General features: G+C 37.6%; 1 protein-coding gene and 1 non-coding gene across 2 annotated transcripts; one reads left to right on the top strand and one right to left on the bottom strand.

Annotated features, from left to right (window-relative positions):
- Positions 1–3,649: 3,649 nt before the first annotated feature.
- Positions 3,650–3,756, bottom strand: LOC142178694 (small nucleolar RNA R71). The gene has a single exon (XR_012706960.1). It is a non-coding gene; the product is annotated as a small nucleolar RNA R71 (small nucleolar RNA).
- Positions 3,757–4,781: 1,025 nt separating this feature from the next.
- Positions 4,782–5,411, top strand: LOC142178341 (uncharacterized). The gene has a single exon (XM_075247674.1). The coding sequence runs from the start codon at positions 4,782–4,784 to the stop codon at positions 5,409–5,411; it is 630 nt and encodes a 209-aa protein (XP_075103775.1).
- The last annotated feature ends 11,250 nt before the right edge of the window (positions 5,412–16,661 follow it).

Here is a 16,661-nt window from a genome sequence, read left to right as displayed (position 1 = left end):
GAGTTGGAATAACTCCATTATGTTATTTGGGACTTGCCTGCAAAATTTGACATCATTCCGAGTTGTTTTGATAGGTTTCGGCATCGGTTGTAGAGATTTGAAGTTTCAAGTTCATTAAATTTGAATTGGAGGGTGATTCGTGTTTTTAGCATTGTTTGATGTTATTTGAGGGCTCGACTAAGTCCGTATGGTGAGGTCCCGGAGGCCTCGGGTGTGTTTTGAATGCTTAACGGATTGAGATTTGGACTTGTGTAGTTGTTGAAGCTTTCAAGCTTCTGGTGTAATCGCACCTGCGGTGGGATGGCCGTAGGTGCGGACTTGCACATGCGGAAGGAGAAGCGCATGTGCGGTTTGGTCAAGCTTGGTCTGTGGGCACAAGTGCGAGATTGGCCCACAGAAGCGGAGCCGCATCTGCGGAAGATGGAGCGCAGAAGCGGACAGGGCCTGGAGCGTGAGGATCGCAGAAGCGGAAGATATCCACAGGAACGGGCGCGCAGGTGCAGCCCCTTGCTCGCAGATGCGGACCAGCCTCCTTAAGTCATTTCTGCACTTGCGAGGGTAATTCCACAGGTGTGACTGGTGGTCCACAGATGCGGTAATGCCTGGGAAGAACCCTTTTAAGCGAGGCTTCGAGATATTTGGCCATTTTCTTCATTTTTGAACTCGGGTTGGCGATTTCTTGAGAGCATTTTCGAGGGATTTTGTGAGGTAAGTTCCTTGTGCTTATTTTTTATCAATAATCTTGCTTCCCCAATTATTTTTCCACCTAGCTAGTGTGTATTTAAGGTGGAATTTGGGAGTTTGAGGCTAGGAATTTGAAGAGTTTGATTTTGGGTTTTGAGTGGCCATTTGAGGTCGGATTTTGATAAATTTGGTATGGTTGGACTCGTGAGTGAATGGGCTTTCAGATTTTATGATTTTTTCCTGATTCTGAGACGTGGACCCGGGTCGACGTTTTAGGACGGATTTCGAAATGTTTGTTAAAGTCTTAATTTCATTAATTAGATTAGTCTATTGTAGTTGTATTTATGATATGTAATTATTTTTGGCTAGATTTGGTCCATTCGGATTTGGATAATCGAGGAAAAGGCATTGTTACCGATTGATTGAGCTTTGTTCGAGGTAAGTATCTTACCTAACTTCGTGTGGGGGAACTACCCATTAGGATTTGAGTCTCTATGCTAATTGTAGTCCGTGTACGCGAGGTGACGGGTACGTGCTCGGACTTATTTGTGAAAAGTTGGCCTTTTAGGGTTCTTAGGTTCTTGTATTTTACTGAATATGCAGTTATTTTGTTATGAATACATTTCTTAATTACTGGTTTCACCTCTACCTGCTTTAATTAGAGTTAATTGCTTCATGATCCACTTTTGTTGTTTATTTGATTCATCTGTGCTTTAACTAAAATTGTTATCTCTTCTATTGTCATGTTATCTTTCCCCTGACTGCTTATCTTTATTTGTAGTTATAATTATCTCTTTTGTAATTGTTCATCCTTAATTGAGACTATGATTATCTTTCTGTTGCTTATCCGTAATTGAATTTTTTAGTTTCTCTTTTGTAATTGCCCGACCTTAAAATAAGTTTAGATATCCTATATCTTAGTTGACTTGTCCTTATTTGGAATCATTCGACTTGTGTTAACTCCCTTGTTGTTAAACTGTACATTGCGGGCCGTTGTTACATATTACTTCCTTTCTTATTGAGTTGTTCTTATTATGACTAGCATTCTCTATTGTGGCCACTCCTTGTGAATTTATTTCCTCCGTTCCCTTGAGTTCTAGAATTTCTGAGTTCATTTATTTGTCGCACCCTTGTATTAGTGTTATTGTTGTTGTTGTACTTGTTGTTCTTGCATATTTACTTTGGGACTACGAGGCGGTACCTCGGGAGATTCTCATATCTTGCATATTTACTTTTGGGACTACGAGGCGGTACCTCGGGAGATCCCATGTTGAGCATTCACTTTTGGGGCTACGAGACGGTATCTCGAAAGTGCCATTTGTTGACATCTCTTTGTTATTGAGTTGCACGAGGTTTCTGTCATGCTATTGTTACTATTGATATTTGCACATGCAGCATGACAAGGCAGGATATATATATTTGCACATGCGGCGTGACAAGGCGAGATATATATATATATGTGGGTTGCGCATGTGGCGAGACAAGGTGGGAACATTATTATGCACATGTGGCGAGACAAGGCGGGCATTTACTTTACTATTGCACACGTGGCGAGACAAGGTTGCCTATGTCAGAGATTGATTTGTGATGATTTGTGATAGTCTGGGGGCATTCTTGTTATTGATATTTGGTGTAGTGGTACACTTATCTGTGTGAGATTTATCTTGTGAAAGTTGTGAGAAAACATTCTACGTATTGTCCGTTCTTTTCCTTATGCTCGCTAGCTGGTATGAACTACGTTAGGACACTTGCACAAGCATACACGAAGTTAAGCACTCTTATCAGATAAGAGGTTTTCTTGATATTGTTGAGTATAAATGCACACCCTTGCTTACTTGCCATCTATGTGATAATGGCTCTATTTGGCACGCGAGTCGTCAGTGCGGTTATGAGGTGTAATGAGGGCATAGGATGCCAAGTGTTAGGGTTCAGGTATAGAGACCCGTGAGTTCTGATTTGTCTGAGGTTCGGTACCTCGTGGAGTTTGTTGACTAAAACCTAATGTGAAAGCAGTCGTTGTTGCTGAGTTATTATTTGTTCTTGTTGTATCTGTGATTTCGAATTTGGGTTGTGTTTACGTTCACCCCTTATGTGTCATTATTATGGTATTCCGCTGATACTTGTTGTTGTCCTTTCCTATTGAAATTACTGTATTATTAGTCATATCGCGTAGTCTTTATGTAGATATTATACTCTGTTGTTTCAATTATTATACTTTGTTCAGGTTATTTAGTCCAGTAGGTGTCTTGATTGTTCCTCGTCACTACTCCACTGAGGTTAGTCTTGATACTTGCTGGGTACCATCGTGGTGTATTCATACTACACTTCTGCACATTTTTGTGCAGATCCAGATATTTCAAAGTTAGTCGATCATTAGCTAGTTGTGCGGATTGTTGCTGTGGAGACTCAAGGTAAACCTGTCGCTGCGTTCACAGGTTTCGGAGTCACCTTTTGATTTGTATTCATACTATTACTTTATTTCAAACAGTTGTATTTACAAGAATTGTAGCAAACTCTGTAGAGCTTATGACTTGTACTACCGGTTTTGGGAATTGTAAATTTTATAGAGATTTCTATTTCAAAAGTTGTTAGATGTTATTTATTATTGTTGTTATTCAGTAAATATTAGGCTTACCTAGTCCCTAAGACTAGGTGCCATCATGATACCCAACGAAGGGGAAATTGGGTCGTGACAGGCCTAATTCAAACGATTCAACAGTCTTGCATCTTCACTGGAGACACAAGTCAAGATCCACACAATCATTTAATTGAATTTTTGGAACTTGTTGAAACAGCTAAGTATAATGGAGTACCTCCTGAAGCTATCAAGTTAAGGCTATTTCCTTTTTCTTTAAAAGGAGATGCCAAGACTTGGTTGCGAAGTTTGCCACAAGGTTCCATTACCACATGGGACCAAATGACTCAGAAATGTTTAAACAAATATCTTTCCCCTGCTAAAACCACAAAGTTAAGACAGGAAATATCTAATTTCTTGCAAACTGACACTGAGTCAGTTTATCAAGCTTGGGAAATATTAAAAGCAATATTAAGACAATGTCCATACCATGGCATTCCTGAACACATACAACTGTATATTTTTTATCACACGTTAAAAATATTATTGAACGAGAGGTTTTGTAATGGAAAATACCACGGAGGAAGCATTGCAATTGTTGAACGAGATTTATGAGAATGTCATCCAATGGCCATCTGAGCGTGTAATCATCAAGAAGGTTGTTACGGTAAATCAGGTTGATGCTTTAAATACACTAACACAACAAATTGTTTCTTTGGCACAAAAGTTTGAATCTTTTCAGGTGAATACACAACAACCAAGCCAATATGAGGCTTGTAACATGTTTGGAGGAAACCATCTGAACCATGAATGCCAAGCAAACAATCATAATCACGAACAGGTCCATTATGTCAGTTATAAATCGTACCCTTTTGGGAGTCCAATGGCACAAAAACATCCAGGATTTCAATGGAGCAATCCAAATGGTGCAGAGAACTCTCAAAGCTTCCAAAAGCAACAAGTGCAAGATCCATCGGGATACCAGAATCAGAACCGTTGGCAACCAAACTATAGACCTTATCAACAAGAAGGTACATATCAGCAAAGGCGTCAACAAGCTCATTCAAGTCTTGATGACCTTTTGTATAAGTATATTAAGGTCACTGATGAAAAGATGGAAAGCCAGGGTACAACCCTCAAAAATCTGGAAATTCAATTAAGCCAACTAGCAACTCTTGTGTCAGAAAAGATTCAAGGTCCCTTGCCAAGCAATACAGAGAAAATTCCAAAGGAGCACCTTAGGGCCATCACCTTACGGTCAGGTGAGGAGCTTGATGAACCCTATGCAGACCAGTCAGAACAACATGTAAACAATGATAAGAATGTTGAAATACCCTCTGAACTATCTAATGAGAAAGAAGTCAAGAAAAAAGAAGAAAACAATATTGAAAAATTGACTCCTTTCCATGTGACAATTCCTTTTCCACAAAAACTGAAAAGAGAAAAGCTTGATAATTAATTTTCAATGTTTTTAGAGATTTTAATTCACATCAATATTCCTTTCACTGATGCTTTGTTACAAATGCCTTCTTATGCCAAATTCCTAAAAGAAATTTTATCAAGTAAAAGGAAATTGGAAGAAGTTTATGTGGTGATGCTTACTGAAAAATGCAATGTTATACTTCAAAATAAGCTTCCACAAAAACTTGGCGATCCAGATAGTTTTACAATTCCATGCACTTTGGCAGGAGTATATTTTGAAAAAGCATTTTATGATTATGGAGCATCAATTAACTTGATGCCATTTTCTATCTTTAGAAAATTAAATCTTGGTGAAATGAAAGACATAGGTGTTTCTCTTCAGTTTGCAGATCAAAGTACTAAGAAACCTAAGGGAATAATTGAAAATATGCTCGTAAGAGTAGATAAGTTTGTTTTCCCTGTAGATTTTATATTACTTGAAATGAAGGAATGTCCTGATGAACCAATCATTTTAGGTAGACCATTTCTATCCACGGGTAGAGCAATCATAGATGTCCATCAAGGACAACTAATTTTGAGAGTTGATAAAGAAAGAGTCATTTTTTATATGCAAAAGATATTAAGATTTTCAGGAGATGAGACATCATCTTCGTGTTTTTCGATTGACATTCTTAATTGTCTTACAGATGAATTCAAATATGATAAATTAATTCCAGACTCAATGGAATGATATTTGGCCAAATCTAGAATCATACAAGACGATGATCTTATCATCAGAAGAGAAGCCAAAATACTAGAAAAGGATTCTGACGATGTGGAGATGCAACCAGAACAAGTTCAACAAAATATTGAACTCAAAGTTCTCCCATCTCATTTAAAATATGTTTATCTTGAGGAAGAATTATTTCCAGTAATTATTTCATCTTGTCTTACTGCATGACAAGAAGAAAAACTAATTGAAGTGTTGAAAGCACATAAAGGAGCCTTGGGGTAGAATATAGAAGATATCAAAGGGATTAATCCAGTTGTTTGTACGCACATAATTCTCATGGAAGATAGCTACAAACCAATAGTCCAGCCCCAAAGGAGATTGAATCCAACAATGCTAGAAGTAGTAAAAAAAGGAGATTGTAAAGCATTTGGCGGCAGGTATTATTTATCCCATTTCAGACAGCCCTTGGGTAAGCCCTGTTCAGGTAGTACCAAAGAAAGGAGGTATGACAGTTATAAAAAATGAAAGTAATGAACTCATACTTACAAGGACTGTCACATGATGGAGAGTCTGTATTGATTACAGATAGGGCTACTTATCGGGCAGATTGGGAGGTTATTTACTCTTAACGGTTTGGCTTATCGGTTATCGGCTTTTAAATGTATTAATCCGCTAGCCACCCGATAAGATATCGGGCGGATTGGTATCGGTTTAGCTCTTATCAGGCGGTTTATCGGATTATTTGTTGACTGTTGTGACTCAAAATAAAATTCCTATGCTCAGCAGACTACATTCCAGTCTATAGAATATGGCACCTAAGAAGAGAGCTAAATAGAAGAAATATAGAGCTACATTCCAGCGTATTTCCCAGTAGAATCATCTCTGGGGATGAGCCTATTAACAACTTATAACTATCAGAAGAAATAGAAGAGAACACTGGGTATAACACATGACATCAAAATTATCTAATAGTAACTAACTGGAATAGTAAATTATAACTAAATGTCTAATAGTAAATTAGTAATAGATAGAGTACTGGAAGTGGAAGAAGGGTTTTTGATTATTTAATATATATATATATATATATATATATATATATATATATATATATATATATATATTCTCTTAATGGGTTAACGGATTATCCGTTAAGAAAATTGAATAATCCGCCCCCAAACAGATAAGCCATTAATAAAAAAATTTCAATTCATTCCCCATCCGTTAAACCGATACCAATAAGCCATTAAGCTTCGGTTTCGGTTCGGTTTTCGGTTTCGATTCAGTTTTGAACACCCCTAATTACAGACGTCGCAATTATGCTTCAGAAAAGATCGTTTTCCTTTACCATTTATTGATCAAATGTTAGAAAGAATTGCAGGATATGGTTTTTACTGTTTTCTTGATGGCTATTCAGGGTATAACCACCTTAAGAGTTTGAAGAGACAAACTTAATTCTTAATTGGAAAAAATATCATTTTATGGTTACTATAATGACCTGATCGGTCGTTTTGAGCCCTAGCATGTCGTTCGGCAATTTGAGGCCATGAGTAGCTTCACTTCAGGTATCATGACTTGTACGTGTGGTCGGAATTAAATTTCGGAAAGTTCGGAGTTGATTTGGAGAGAAAATTCTAATTCCGGAAGCTTTAAGTTAGAAGAATTGGATAAGGTTTGATTTTTGAGTAAACGATCTCGGAATCGGGATTGGAAGGTTCCAACAGATTCGCATGATGATTTTAGACTTGCGCGTATATCCGGATCGGGTTTTGGATGACCCAGGAGCATTTCGGCACCTATTGTGGAAAGTTGATATTTTGGAAGGATTTCATAAATTAGGTTGAAGTGTATTTTAATGTTATCGATTTCTGTTTGGGATTCTGAGTCTGGGAATAGCTTCACATGGTGATCCTGGTCTTAGGAACACGTCCGGATGTGGATTTGAAGGTCCGTAGGTCATTTCGGGGTCATTTGGCGAAAGTTAGAAATTTAAAGGGTTTTTGAGAAGTTTGACCGGGAGTGGACTTTTTGATATCGGGGTCGGGTTCCGATTCAGGAAGTTGGGTTTTTGAGAAGTTTAACCGGGAGTGGACTTTTTTATATCGAGGTCGGATTCCGATTTAGGAAGTTGGAGTAGGTCCGTAATGTCGAATGTGATTTGTGTGCAAATTTTGAGGTCAATCGGACATGATTTGATAGGTTTCGGCATCGAATGTAGATGTTTGAAATTCTAAAGTTCATTAAGTTTGAATTGGAGGGTGATTCATAATTTTGATGTTATTTGGCGTGATTTGAGGCCTCGACTAAGTTTGTAATGTGTTTTGGGATGTGTTGGTATATTTGGTTGAGGTTCCGAGGGCCTCGGGGGGATTCCGGATGGTTAACGGATCGAGTTTGGACTTGGAAGGAAAGCTGAAGCACCTGTCTTCTGGTGTAACCGCACCGGCGAGGTTTTGGCCGCAGGTGCGGGGCCACAGAAGCGACCAAGAGGGTCGCAGAAGCGGTTCTGGCTGGGAAAGGCTGGGACTGCAGATGAGGTCGAGTTCCGCAGAAGCGGGACCGCACCTGGGCACGTGGAGCCATAGAAGCGCGTATGGGGCCGCAGATGTGGAATTGAGGGGCTGGAAGAAGGACCGCAGAAGCGGTCGAGTGACTGCAGGTGCGAGAGGTCGCTGGGCAGTGTGTCTTTTAAGAATGAGATTTGGCCCATTTTCTTTCATTCTCTCTTGGTTTGGGCGATTCTTGGAGAGGTTCAAGTGGAGGTTTTTATCATCAATGGCAAGGTAAGTTATCCCCACCTATTTTGAGTTAAATGCATGGTTTTTATATGGATTCAAGCATGAAAATTGGTAGAAATTGTGGGATTTTTGGTAGAAAACCTAGAATTAGTATTTTTGGATGTTGACCACGAATTTGGGCATGAAATTGGAAATAAATTATATATTTGTGTTCATGAGGTTATGGGTATCTTCGAAAATTTTCGGAATCCGGGCACATGGGTCCGAGGGTGATTTTATCGACTTTTCGAGCGGAGTTGGGAATTTGTCTAAATTGATTTGTTATGAGTATTAGAGTATATTCTTATTGGTTTGCACATTGTTTGACTAGTTTTGGAGCGAGGGGCACCAGTTTGAGGTGTTAGAGCGGCGTTGGAGCCGGTTACAGAACTTCGGAGCGAGGTAAGTCTCCTGTCTAACTCTGTGAGCGGAAAATTACCCCTAGGTGATATATTTAATATGTGTAACTTGTTGCGGGGACTACATACGCACGAGGTGACGAGAGTTCGTACGTAGTTAGATTCATATTATTGTCCGGGTAGACTTAGGTTTATATCATGTTGTACTTGTACTATAGGGATTATCTTTGCTCGTCTAATTCTTTTATTCTGCATTATGATTTGAGACTAGACATGCGTAGAGTGATGGACTTGCTATTGTAGAGTTTTCGTGAGTTTTATAATTTTCCACGGAATAATGGTGTTCCTCTTACGGATTTCTCGCGCGTTATGCATTGTCATCAAATAATTTTCCTTAAAAATTATAACTCACATGTTCGTTTGTGAGTGGGGGTCAAGGACCCGTTTAAACTTCTTATTCTAATGGGATCGGGTCATTCGCCTCGGCAGGATTTATGTACCACACTCTCTTGGGAGAGGGTCGTTCGCCTCGGCAGTTTAATAGATGCATCTATGGTTCGTGTCGTTCGACCCTCGGCAGTGCACAATTTAATATTTATGTTGGATCGGGCCGTACGCCTCGACATTTCTAGAAAAATATCCTCATGGGATCGTGCGTAATATTTAGCAAGAAGCCAGAGTATCTGTGAGTCTTTCCCTGATTCGAATCATAACAACCTATTTGATGAGGTCCATTATACATACATATATATATATATATATATATATATATATATATATATATATATATATATATATATATATATATATATATATATATATATATATATATATATATATATATATATATATATATATATATATATATATATATATATATATATATATATATATGAGTTTATTATAAGGAGGATAATTGTACCACAGATTTATACTTGTTTATTTCATTTATTTACTTTGCCCCATATTTGTTCACCTCCTTACTGTACCTGATATTATTGGACCACTAGTGAGTGTCGATGTCGACCCCTCGCCACTACTCCTCCGGGGTTAGGCTAGATACTTACTGGGCACACATGGATTTACGTACTCATACTACACTTGCTGCACATTTTTGTGCAGGTACTTTTATGTCTGGTGGTCCTTTAGGCACGGATGATGCGGGGACTTGCCGCGAGTTGCATTTCAAGTTACGATCCACAACCAGCAGAGTCTCCTCCAGGGTTATTTGTATTTTTTTTGGGCAGAATAGCCTAATAGACACTTGTACTTATTCACGTTTGTCATTTCGGTCCCTATAAACAATGAAGTTTCATCTAGATACTTATAGTTGTTCAAGATCGGTATTTTAAACCCCTCTTACTTCGCGTGTTCTTCAAATCTCTAACATGGACGACACATCAGTGTCCACGTCAAATGTTTTGTAACACATCATTATTAATATTTATTTTCACATTATTTTGGAAAATTTTATTTTTCTTTTTTATTCCACCACCTTCCTCCTCCCTCACAATCAAAATGAACAAAAACAATAGTGCCAAAATTGTAGAAAATTAACAAGTTCATCAAACCAACATTTAATAAGAGCAAGAGAAATTCCAATGGAGATTTTAATATTTTTCGGAACCTCAATACTTGTGGAGATTGTGGAGACCAATGACTTCTCCATAATTATCATGAATCGAACAAATATTCCTTCCTTTAGAACTTCATACGAGAAGCCGATTAGTTTGTTGATGGAGATTTGTAAAACTCATGAGATTTGGAGACCAATAACAGAAATAACCACTTTCAGAGTTTCAGTAAGGAATTTTCAAGGAATGGTTTGGGTTTTTCTTGGGGGGGGGGGAGGGAGGGAAGAAGCGAATAGGAAGAAAAAAACGAAATGGGGTGGGGTGGGAGGGAAGAAGAAGGAACAAGGAGAATAAGGAAACAAAATGGGGGTGGGGTGGGGGGAAGAACAAGAAGGAATAAGGAGAATAAGAAAACGAAATAGGGGTGGGGTGGGGTGGGGTGAAGAAGAAGAGGAAGGAGCAGGGAGAATAAGAAAATCAGATGGGGGTGGGGTGAGGGGAAGAACAAAAAGAGACATCTCTTTTGCTTTTTTCTTCTTTTTTTTTACTAATTTTATCTTTATATTTTTTATTTTATTTTTCCTTATTATTTTAATGATTTTTATTATTATTATTATTATTATTATGATTTATTGTTCAAAATGTCCATATTCAAGCTCATTGTCCGCGTGAATTACAGCCATTTTGTCCACCTCAATCGTTTTGCTGCCACATGTGCTCGGTCAATGGTCAGAGGTGTTTAAAATTCATTTTTTGATCGAGTTTAAGTGTCCGGTTGAGACTTCGTAAAGTAGAGGGACCGAGATGCCAAGACAGAACAACGACAAGTGTCTATCAGGCTATTCTTCCTTTTTCCTGTCTAATTTGTATTCCGGATAGATGGTGTATTTTATTTTACCTCCTAGTTGATGCTCATGCACTTGTGACACCGGGTTTTGGGGGTACTATGAGTTGTTCAGTATTGTAGTTGGGAAAATACTATCATTTACTCTGTAAATTTTATTTCTGATTATTTAATTGAAGGAAAATTTTAATTTTAAAATACTAAAATGAATAATCGAGTTAATCAGCTATTATTGGCTTGCCTGACAGTGGTGTTAGGTGTCATCACGACCATTAATGGATTTTGGGGCGTGACAGTTACTGGGAAAATTGTTTTAGGACATAAAATCACTGCTAAAGGGATAGAAGTTGATAAGGCGAAAATTGATCTTATAGCAGGATTACCCCCTTCCACAACTATTAAAGACATTAGAAGCTTTCTATCATGCAGGTTTTTACAAACGGTTCATAAAAGACTTTTCAAAGATTTCAAAATCGTTGACTAACCTCTTTATGAAAGATATTAAGTTTGATTTTTTAGGTGATTGTTTGAAAGCATTTGAGACTCTTAAGGAAAAGTTATTAACTGCCCCTGTAGTCGTGTCCACTAACTGGAATCAACCTTTTGAGGCCATGTATGATGCTAGTGATACATCAGTTGGAGCTGTTTTAGGATAGAGAAAGGATAAGATCTTTTGTCCCATTTACTATGCTAGTAGAATAATGAATGAGGCTCAACTAAATTATGCCACAACAGAAAAAGAGTTACTAGCAGTAGTATTTGCTTTTGATAAGTTTCGATCTTATTTGATAGGAACCAAGGTCATTGTTTTTACTGATCATGCAGCTTTAAAATACCTCTTAGCAAAAAATGATGCTCGACCTAGATTGTTAAGATGTATTTTACTTTTACAAGAATTTGATCTTGAGATAAAGGACAAAAAAGGAATAGAGAATCAAATTGCTGACCATTTGTGTAGATTAGAAAAATTCCCCCCTTGAGTTTAGTGAGATAAAGGAAGAATTTTCCGATGAACACATTTTCTCAGTTAACTCAATTGTGACTCAACCACCTTGGTTTGCAGATATTGTAAACTACTTGGTTGGAAAGTGGACACCCCAAAATCTCTCTTACCAGCAAAGAAAAAAGCTTATATCTGATGCAAAGTATTATTTGTGGAATGAACCTTACTTGTTTAAACATTGTACAGATAATATCATTAGAAGATCCGTGCCTGAAGAAGAGACGAACAAAATTTTATATCACTGTCATGATGGAGCAATTGGAGGTCATTATGCAGCAAATCGAACAGCCTTTAAAGTTTTAGAAGCTGGATTTTTCTGGGCGACTCTCTTTAAATATGCCCGAGCATATGTTGTACAATGTGACAGGTGTTAGAGAACAGGTAACATCACTAAGAGAGATGAGATTCCATTGCAATCAATACATGTATGTGAAATATTTGATGTTTGAGGTCATTTTCCTTCTTCTCATTTTTTTGAATATATCATTGTGGCTGTGGATTATGTGTCAAGATGGGTTGAAACCATCCCCACAAGAAACAATGATGCTCAAACTGTGTACAATTTTCTCAAAAAAAAATATTTTTACTAGATTTGGCACACCACGACTCATCATTAGTGACAAGGGTCTCATTTTATGAATAGACAATTTTCAGTTTTGCTGACAAAATATGGTGTGACTCATAAAACAAGAACGCCATATCATGATCAAACTCAAGGGCAAGTTGAAGTTTCCAACTTTGAGTTAAAAATAATTCTTGAAAAACAGTTGGAATCTCAAGAAAAGACTCGACTTTAAAATTAGATGATGTATTATGGACGTACCGAACGGAATTCAAAATGCCAATTGGAACATCCCCATATAGAATAGTCTTTGGGAAAGCTTGTCATTTGTCAGTTGGATTAGAACACAAAGCTTTTTGGGCACTAAAAGCATTAAACTTTGAATTAGCCGTTGCTGGTAAAAATAAATTTTTTCAGGTTAATGAGTTGGAAGAAATGAGGTTGGAAGCCTATGAAAATGCAAAACTTTTTAAAGAAAAAACAAAAAAATGGCATGACAATTTGATCCGACAAAAAAGTTTTAAAATTGGGGATTAAGTGCTTCTTTACAATAGTCGACTCAGGTTATTCTCAGAAAAATTAAAATCAAAATGGACATGTCCTTACAATGTAACAATTGTTACTCCATATGGAGAAATTGAAATCCAACAGAACAATGGAGGTGATAAGTTTAAGGTAAATGGTCAACGACTCAAATTGTACTTTGGAGGACATTTTGAGCAACATTCATCGGTCACTTTAATAGACTGATAAATTTCACAAGTAATAAGTCGAGCTGACGATGTTAAACTCAGAACTATAGTAACATACCCATAGCCATTGAGGGTGAAGCAATAGAGCCTTATAAGTCCAACATAGATTTGTTAATTAAATGCTTAACCAATTAATCTGGTCAATACCCTGGTTATTGTACAACTAGAGCATCTCATGAAGGCCTCTACAAAAACAGAGTCACCTACACAAGAGCAACTCCATGGTGATCGGTATTGTCACTATCCAAAATCCAACTAGTCGTGATGGCACCTAACCCAACCCGCTAGGTAAGCCAACTTTCAACTATCCAATTCCAATAATAATTATTAAAGAGATTTAAGTAAATAATTATCTTAACCTTTTACATTCCCCAAGAATTGGTAGTACAAATTATGAGCTTATAAGAATAGAATATACAAAGCGAAAATGAAATAAATACATAGTCTGTTTGAATAGTACATAAATAGAGCTTTTATAAATATAAGCTAAACCCTAAACCCTAAACCTTTCAAGAGGCAGCTACAACAGGAACGCAGGTACATCTTCAAATCCCGCAACCATCGAGCACAGCAACAACAGCAGTCAACATCTGCACGCAATGTGCAGAAGTGTAGTATCAGTACAACTCACCCCATATACTGAGTAAGTAACAAACCTAGCCTTAGGTTAAAAGTAGTGACGAGCTTCTACCAAGGTCGGGTCCAAACCATTAATCCACAACAGTTAATAACGACATAAAGCAAATAATACCAGAAGTAACTCAGAGATAAAATGCTCAGTCACATCATGATTTCAGCAATAATAGTTCTTCCTTTCAAGTACATCAGTGAAAATCCAAATCTTTTGCCAAAGTTACCAAAAATGTGAATAAGTTTGAAAACAGAATTTTTTCCAAAATCCTTTCAATAATAAATAAAATATCTCATTTTCTTTCTAGATAACCCTTGTAAAACAAATGCAACACTATGCCTATCGATCAAAATGTGTGAGAAATCATGAATAATGTGATACCGTACAGTATGAGGAAAACACATCTCTATGCATATATGTCATGTGTGCATGTCAATGCAATGTATCTCAGAGATTGTACTCATGTACTCACACTCTCAGAGTACTCAATTTCACTGTCTTTCATTCTCTCTCACTATGCTCAGCACACTCAATCACTCAACGCTATACAATACTTGTTGCGGCGTATAGTCTGATCCCTGTTTATAGTCGGCTGCGCTCACTGAGGGTGTGTACAAACTCATGAGGGGCTCCTACAGCCCAAGCGCTATAAGCACGGACAACTCACGTGCTATAATATCATATCTGGATCCGCACGGACAACTCACATGCTGTACGGACAACTCACGTGCTATAATAATATCTGAATCCGCACGGTCAACTCATGTGCTATAATAATATCTGGATCCGCACAACCATCTCACGTGTTGTATGGCCAACTCACGTGCAATAGTATAATATATAGATCTGCACGGCCAACTCACGTGCAATAGTATAATATATATAAAGCCAACATGGCCTGCTGCGGCGTGCAGCCCGATCCCAAAAAATATCCTCACAATCAGGCCCTCGGCCTCCCTCAGTCATCAATATCTCCAGTCTCTCTTTCATGAGCTCACAATATCATGAGAATAGCCCAAAATGATGATATGATGTATCAATAAATAACAACAGAGACTGAGATATGATATGCAATGAAATGAATACGATTGAGTATGAATTTTCAATTTAAAATAAATATTTCACAACAATATGACCTCTGTGGGTCCCAATAATACTGGCACATAGCCTCAACATAATTTTAAATATGATTTTCAGCTCAATTTCTTTAACTCATAAAATCGTATGGAAAATGCCAAGATCATTTAACTACAAAATTTCACAGAAATAATTATGTCACAATTTCTATAGTGCACGCCCACACATCCGTCACCTAGCATGTGCGTCACCTCCCAACAATTTACGAAATACATATATTCAGGGTTCATACCCTCAACTCCAAGATTAGAAGAGTTACTTACCTCGAACAAGCCGAATCCAATGTCGAGCAAGCTAAACAATGCTCAAGAAATTCCATTCTGTGCATAACAACTTTCGAATGGCTCGAATCTAATGACAATTAATTTGATTCAGTCAACCCAAATTATAGGAATTTATTCCATATCAAAATATTAAATTTTCCACAAAATCCGAAATTACACTCAAAAATCGCTCGTAGGGCCCACGTCTTGGAACCCGACAAAAGTTATAAAATATTAACGCACATCCAACCATGAGTCCAACCATACAAATTTCATCAAATTCCGACATCAACTCTACCCTCAAATCTTCAATTGAAGTCTTTGAAGATTTCTACAATTTTCAACTCATTCTTTACCCATTTGAACTCAACACTCTTTCCATAAACCTTACTGATACGTATAAATAATACTATTACACCCAAAAATCATACTCTTAATTACCCATCATTATCCAAACTCGAAATTGAAGATTAGGGATTAGAACCTTACCTCTTTGATGAAGAACTTGAGAGATTTCTTGTTGGATTTCAAGGCTTAGACAAGAATTTGATGAACAAGACACATCATCTACTTCCTCTCTCTAGAATACTCTCACTTCTCTCTAAAATTATCAGATAATTGCCCCAAAATAAGCCCCAAAACCTATTTATCAAAATGGGATCGGGTTATGAAAATAAAAAAATTAACCATCCGAAAGCAGGTCTGCGGTCGCATAATGGACCGCAGAATGGGTATGCGGGCCGCAAAATCGTCGCTCAAAACTTGGCTCTTCTGGTCCATTCTACGATTAGTTTTGCGGTCGCAGAGGCAGTTTTGCGATCGCATAATTGGTCGCAGAATTATATTTTTCCAGCCTTTGGTAATTTGGTCATAACTTCTTGTAGGAATGTCCAAATGATGATTGAAGAGTTAGAAACTGTACTCAAAGATCTTTCATTGGATAGGTAATACACAAAAAAAAACATTTCATATTAAGGGTGGCAAGTGGGCCGGTCCAGGCCCGGGACCGCGGGCCAAACGGGCCAGGACCGTTTGGCCCGGTTTTAGCGGGCCTGGTCCGGTCTCGTGGGTCGGTTCTCTTAGCGGGCCAAACGGTCCCAACGGCTATTTTAAAAATAAAAAAAATAGTCGTTGGGCTGTCAAAAATAGTCGTTGGCTATTTATAAAATAGCCATTTAACCCCCCTCCTCCCCTCCCCCAACTTTGTTTTAATCCCAAACTTTTTATAATTACACTTTTTCCCTATTTTCAACTATAAATACCCCATCATTATTTTATTTTTTCTTACAAAATCATCAATCTATCACAAGCTCTCTCTAATTTACTTCTATAATTGCTACTATTGCTTACTTTATTGTTACAATTTGTG

This window comes from Nicotiana tabacum, chromosome 24 (assembly GCF_000715075.1).
Source record: "Nicotiana tabacum cultivar K326 chromosome 24, ASM71507v2, whole genome shotgun sequence".
Lineage (NCBI taxonomy): Eukaryota > Viridiplantae > Streptophyta > Magnoliopsida > Solanales > Solanaceae > Nicotiana > Nicotiana tabacum.
This window is presented reverse-complemented; position numbering and strand designations above follow the sequence as displayed.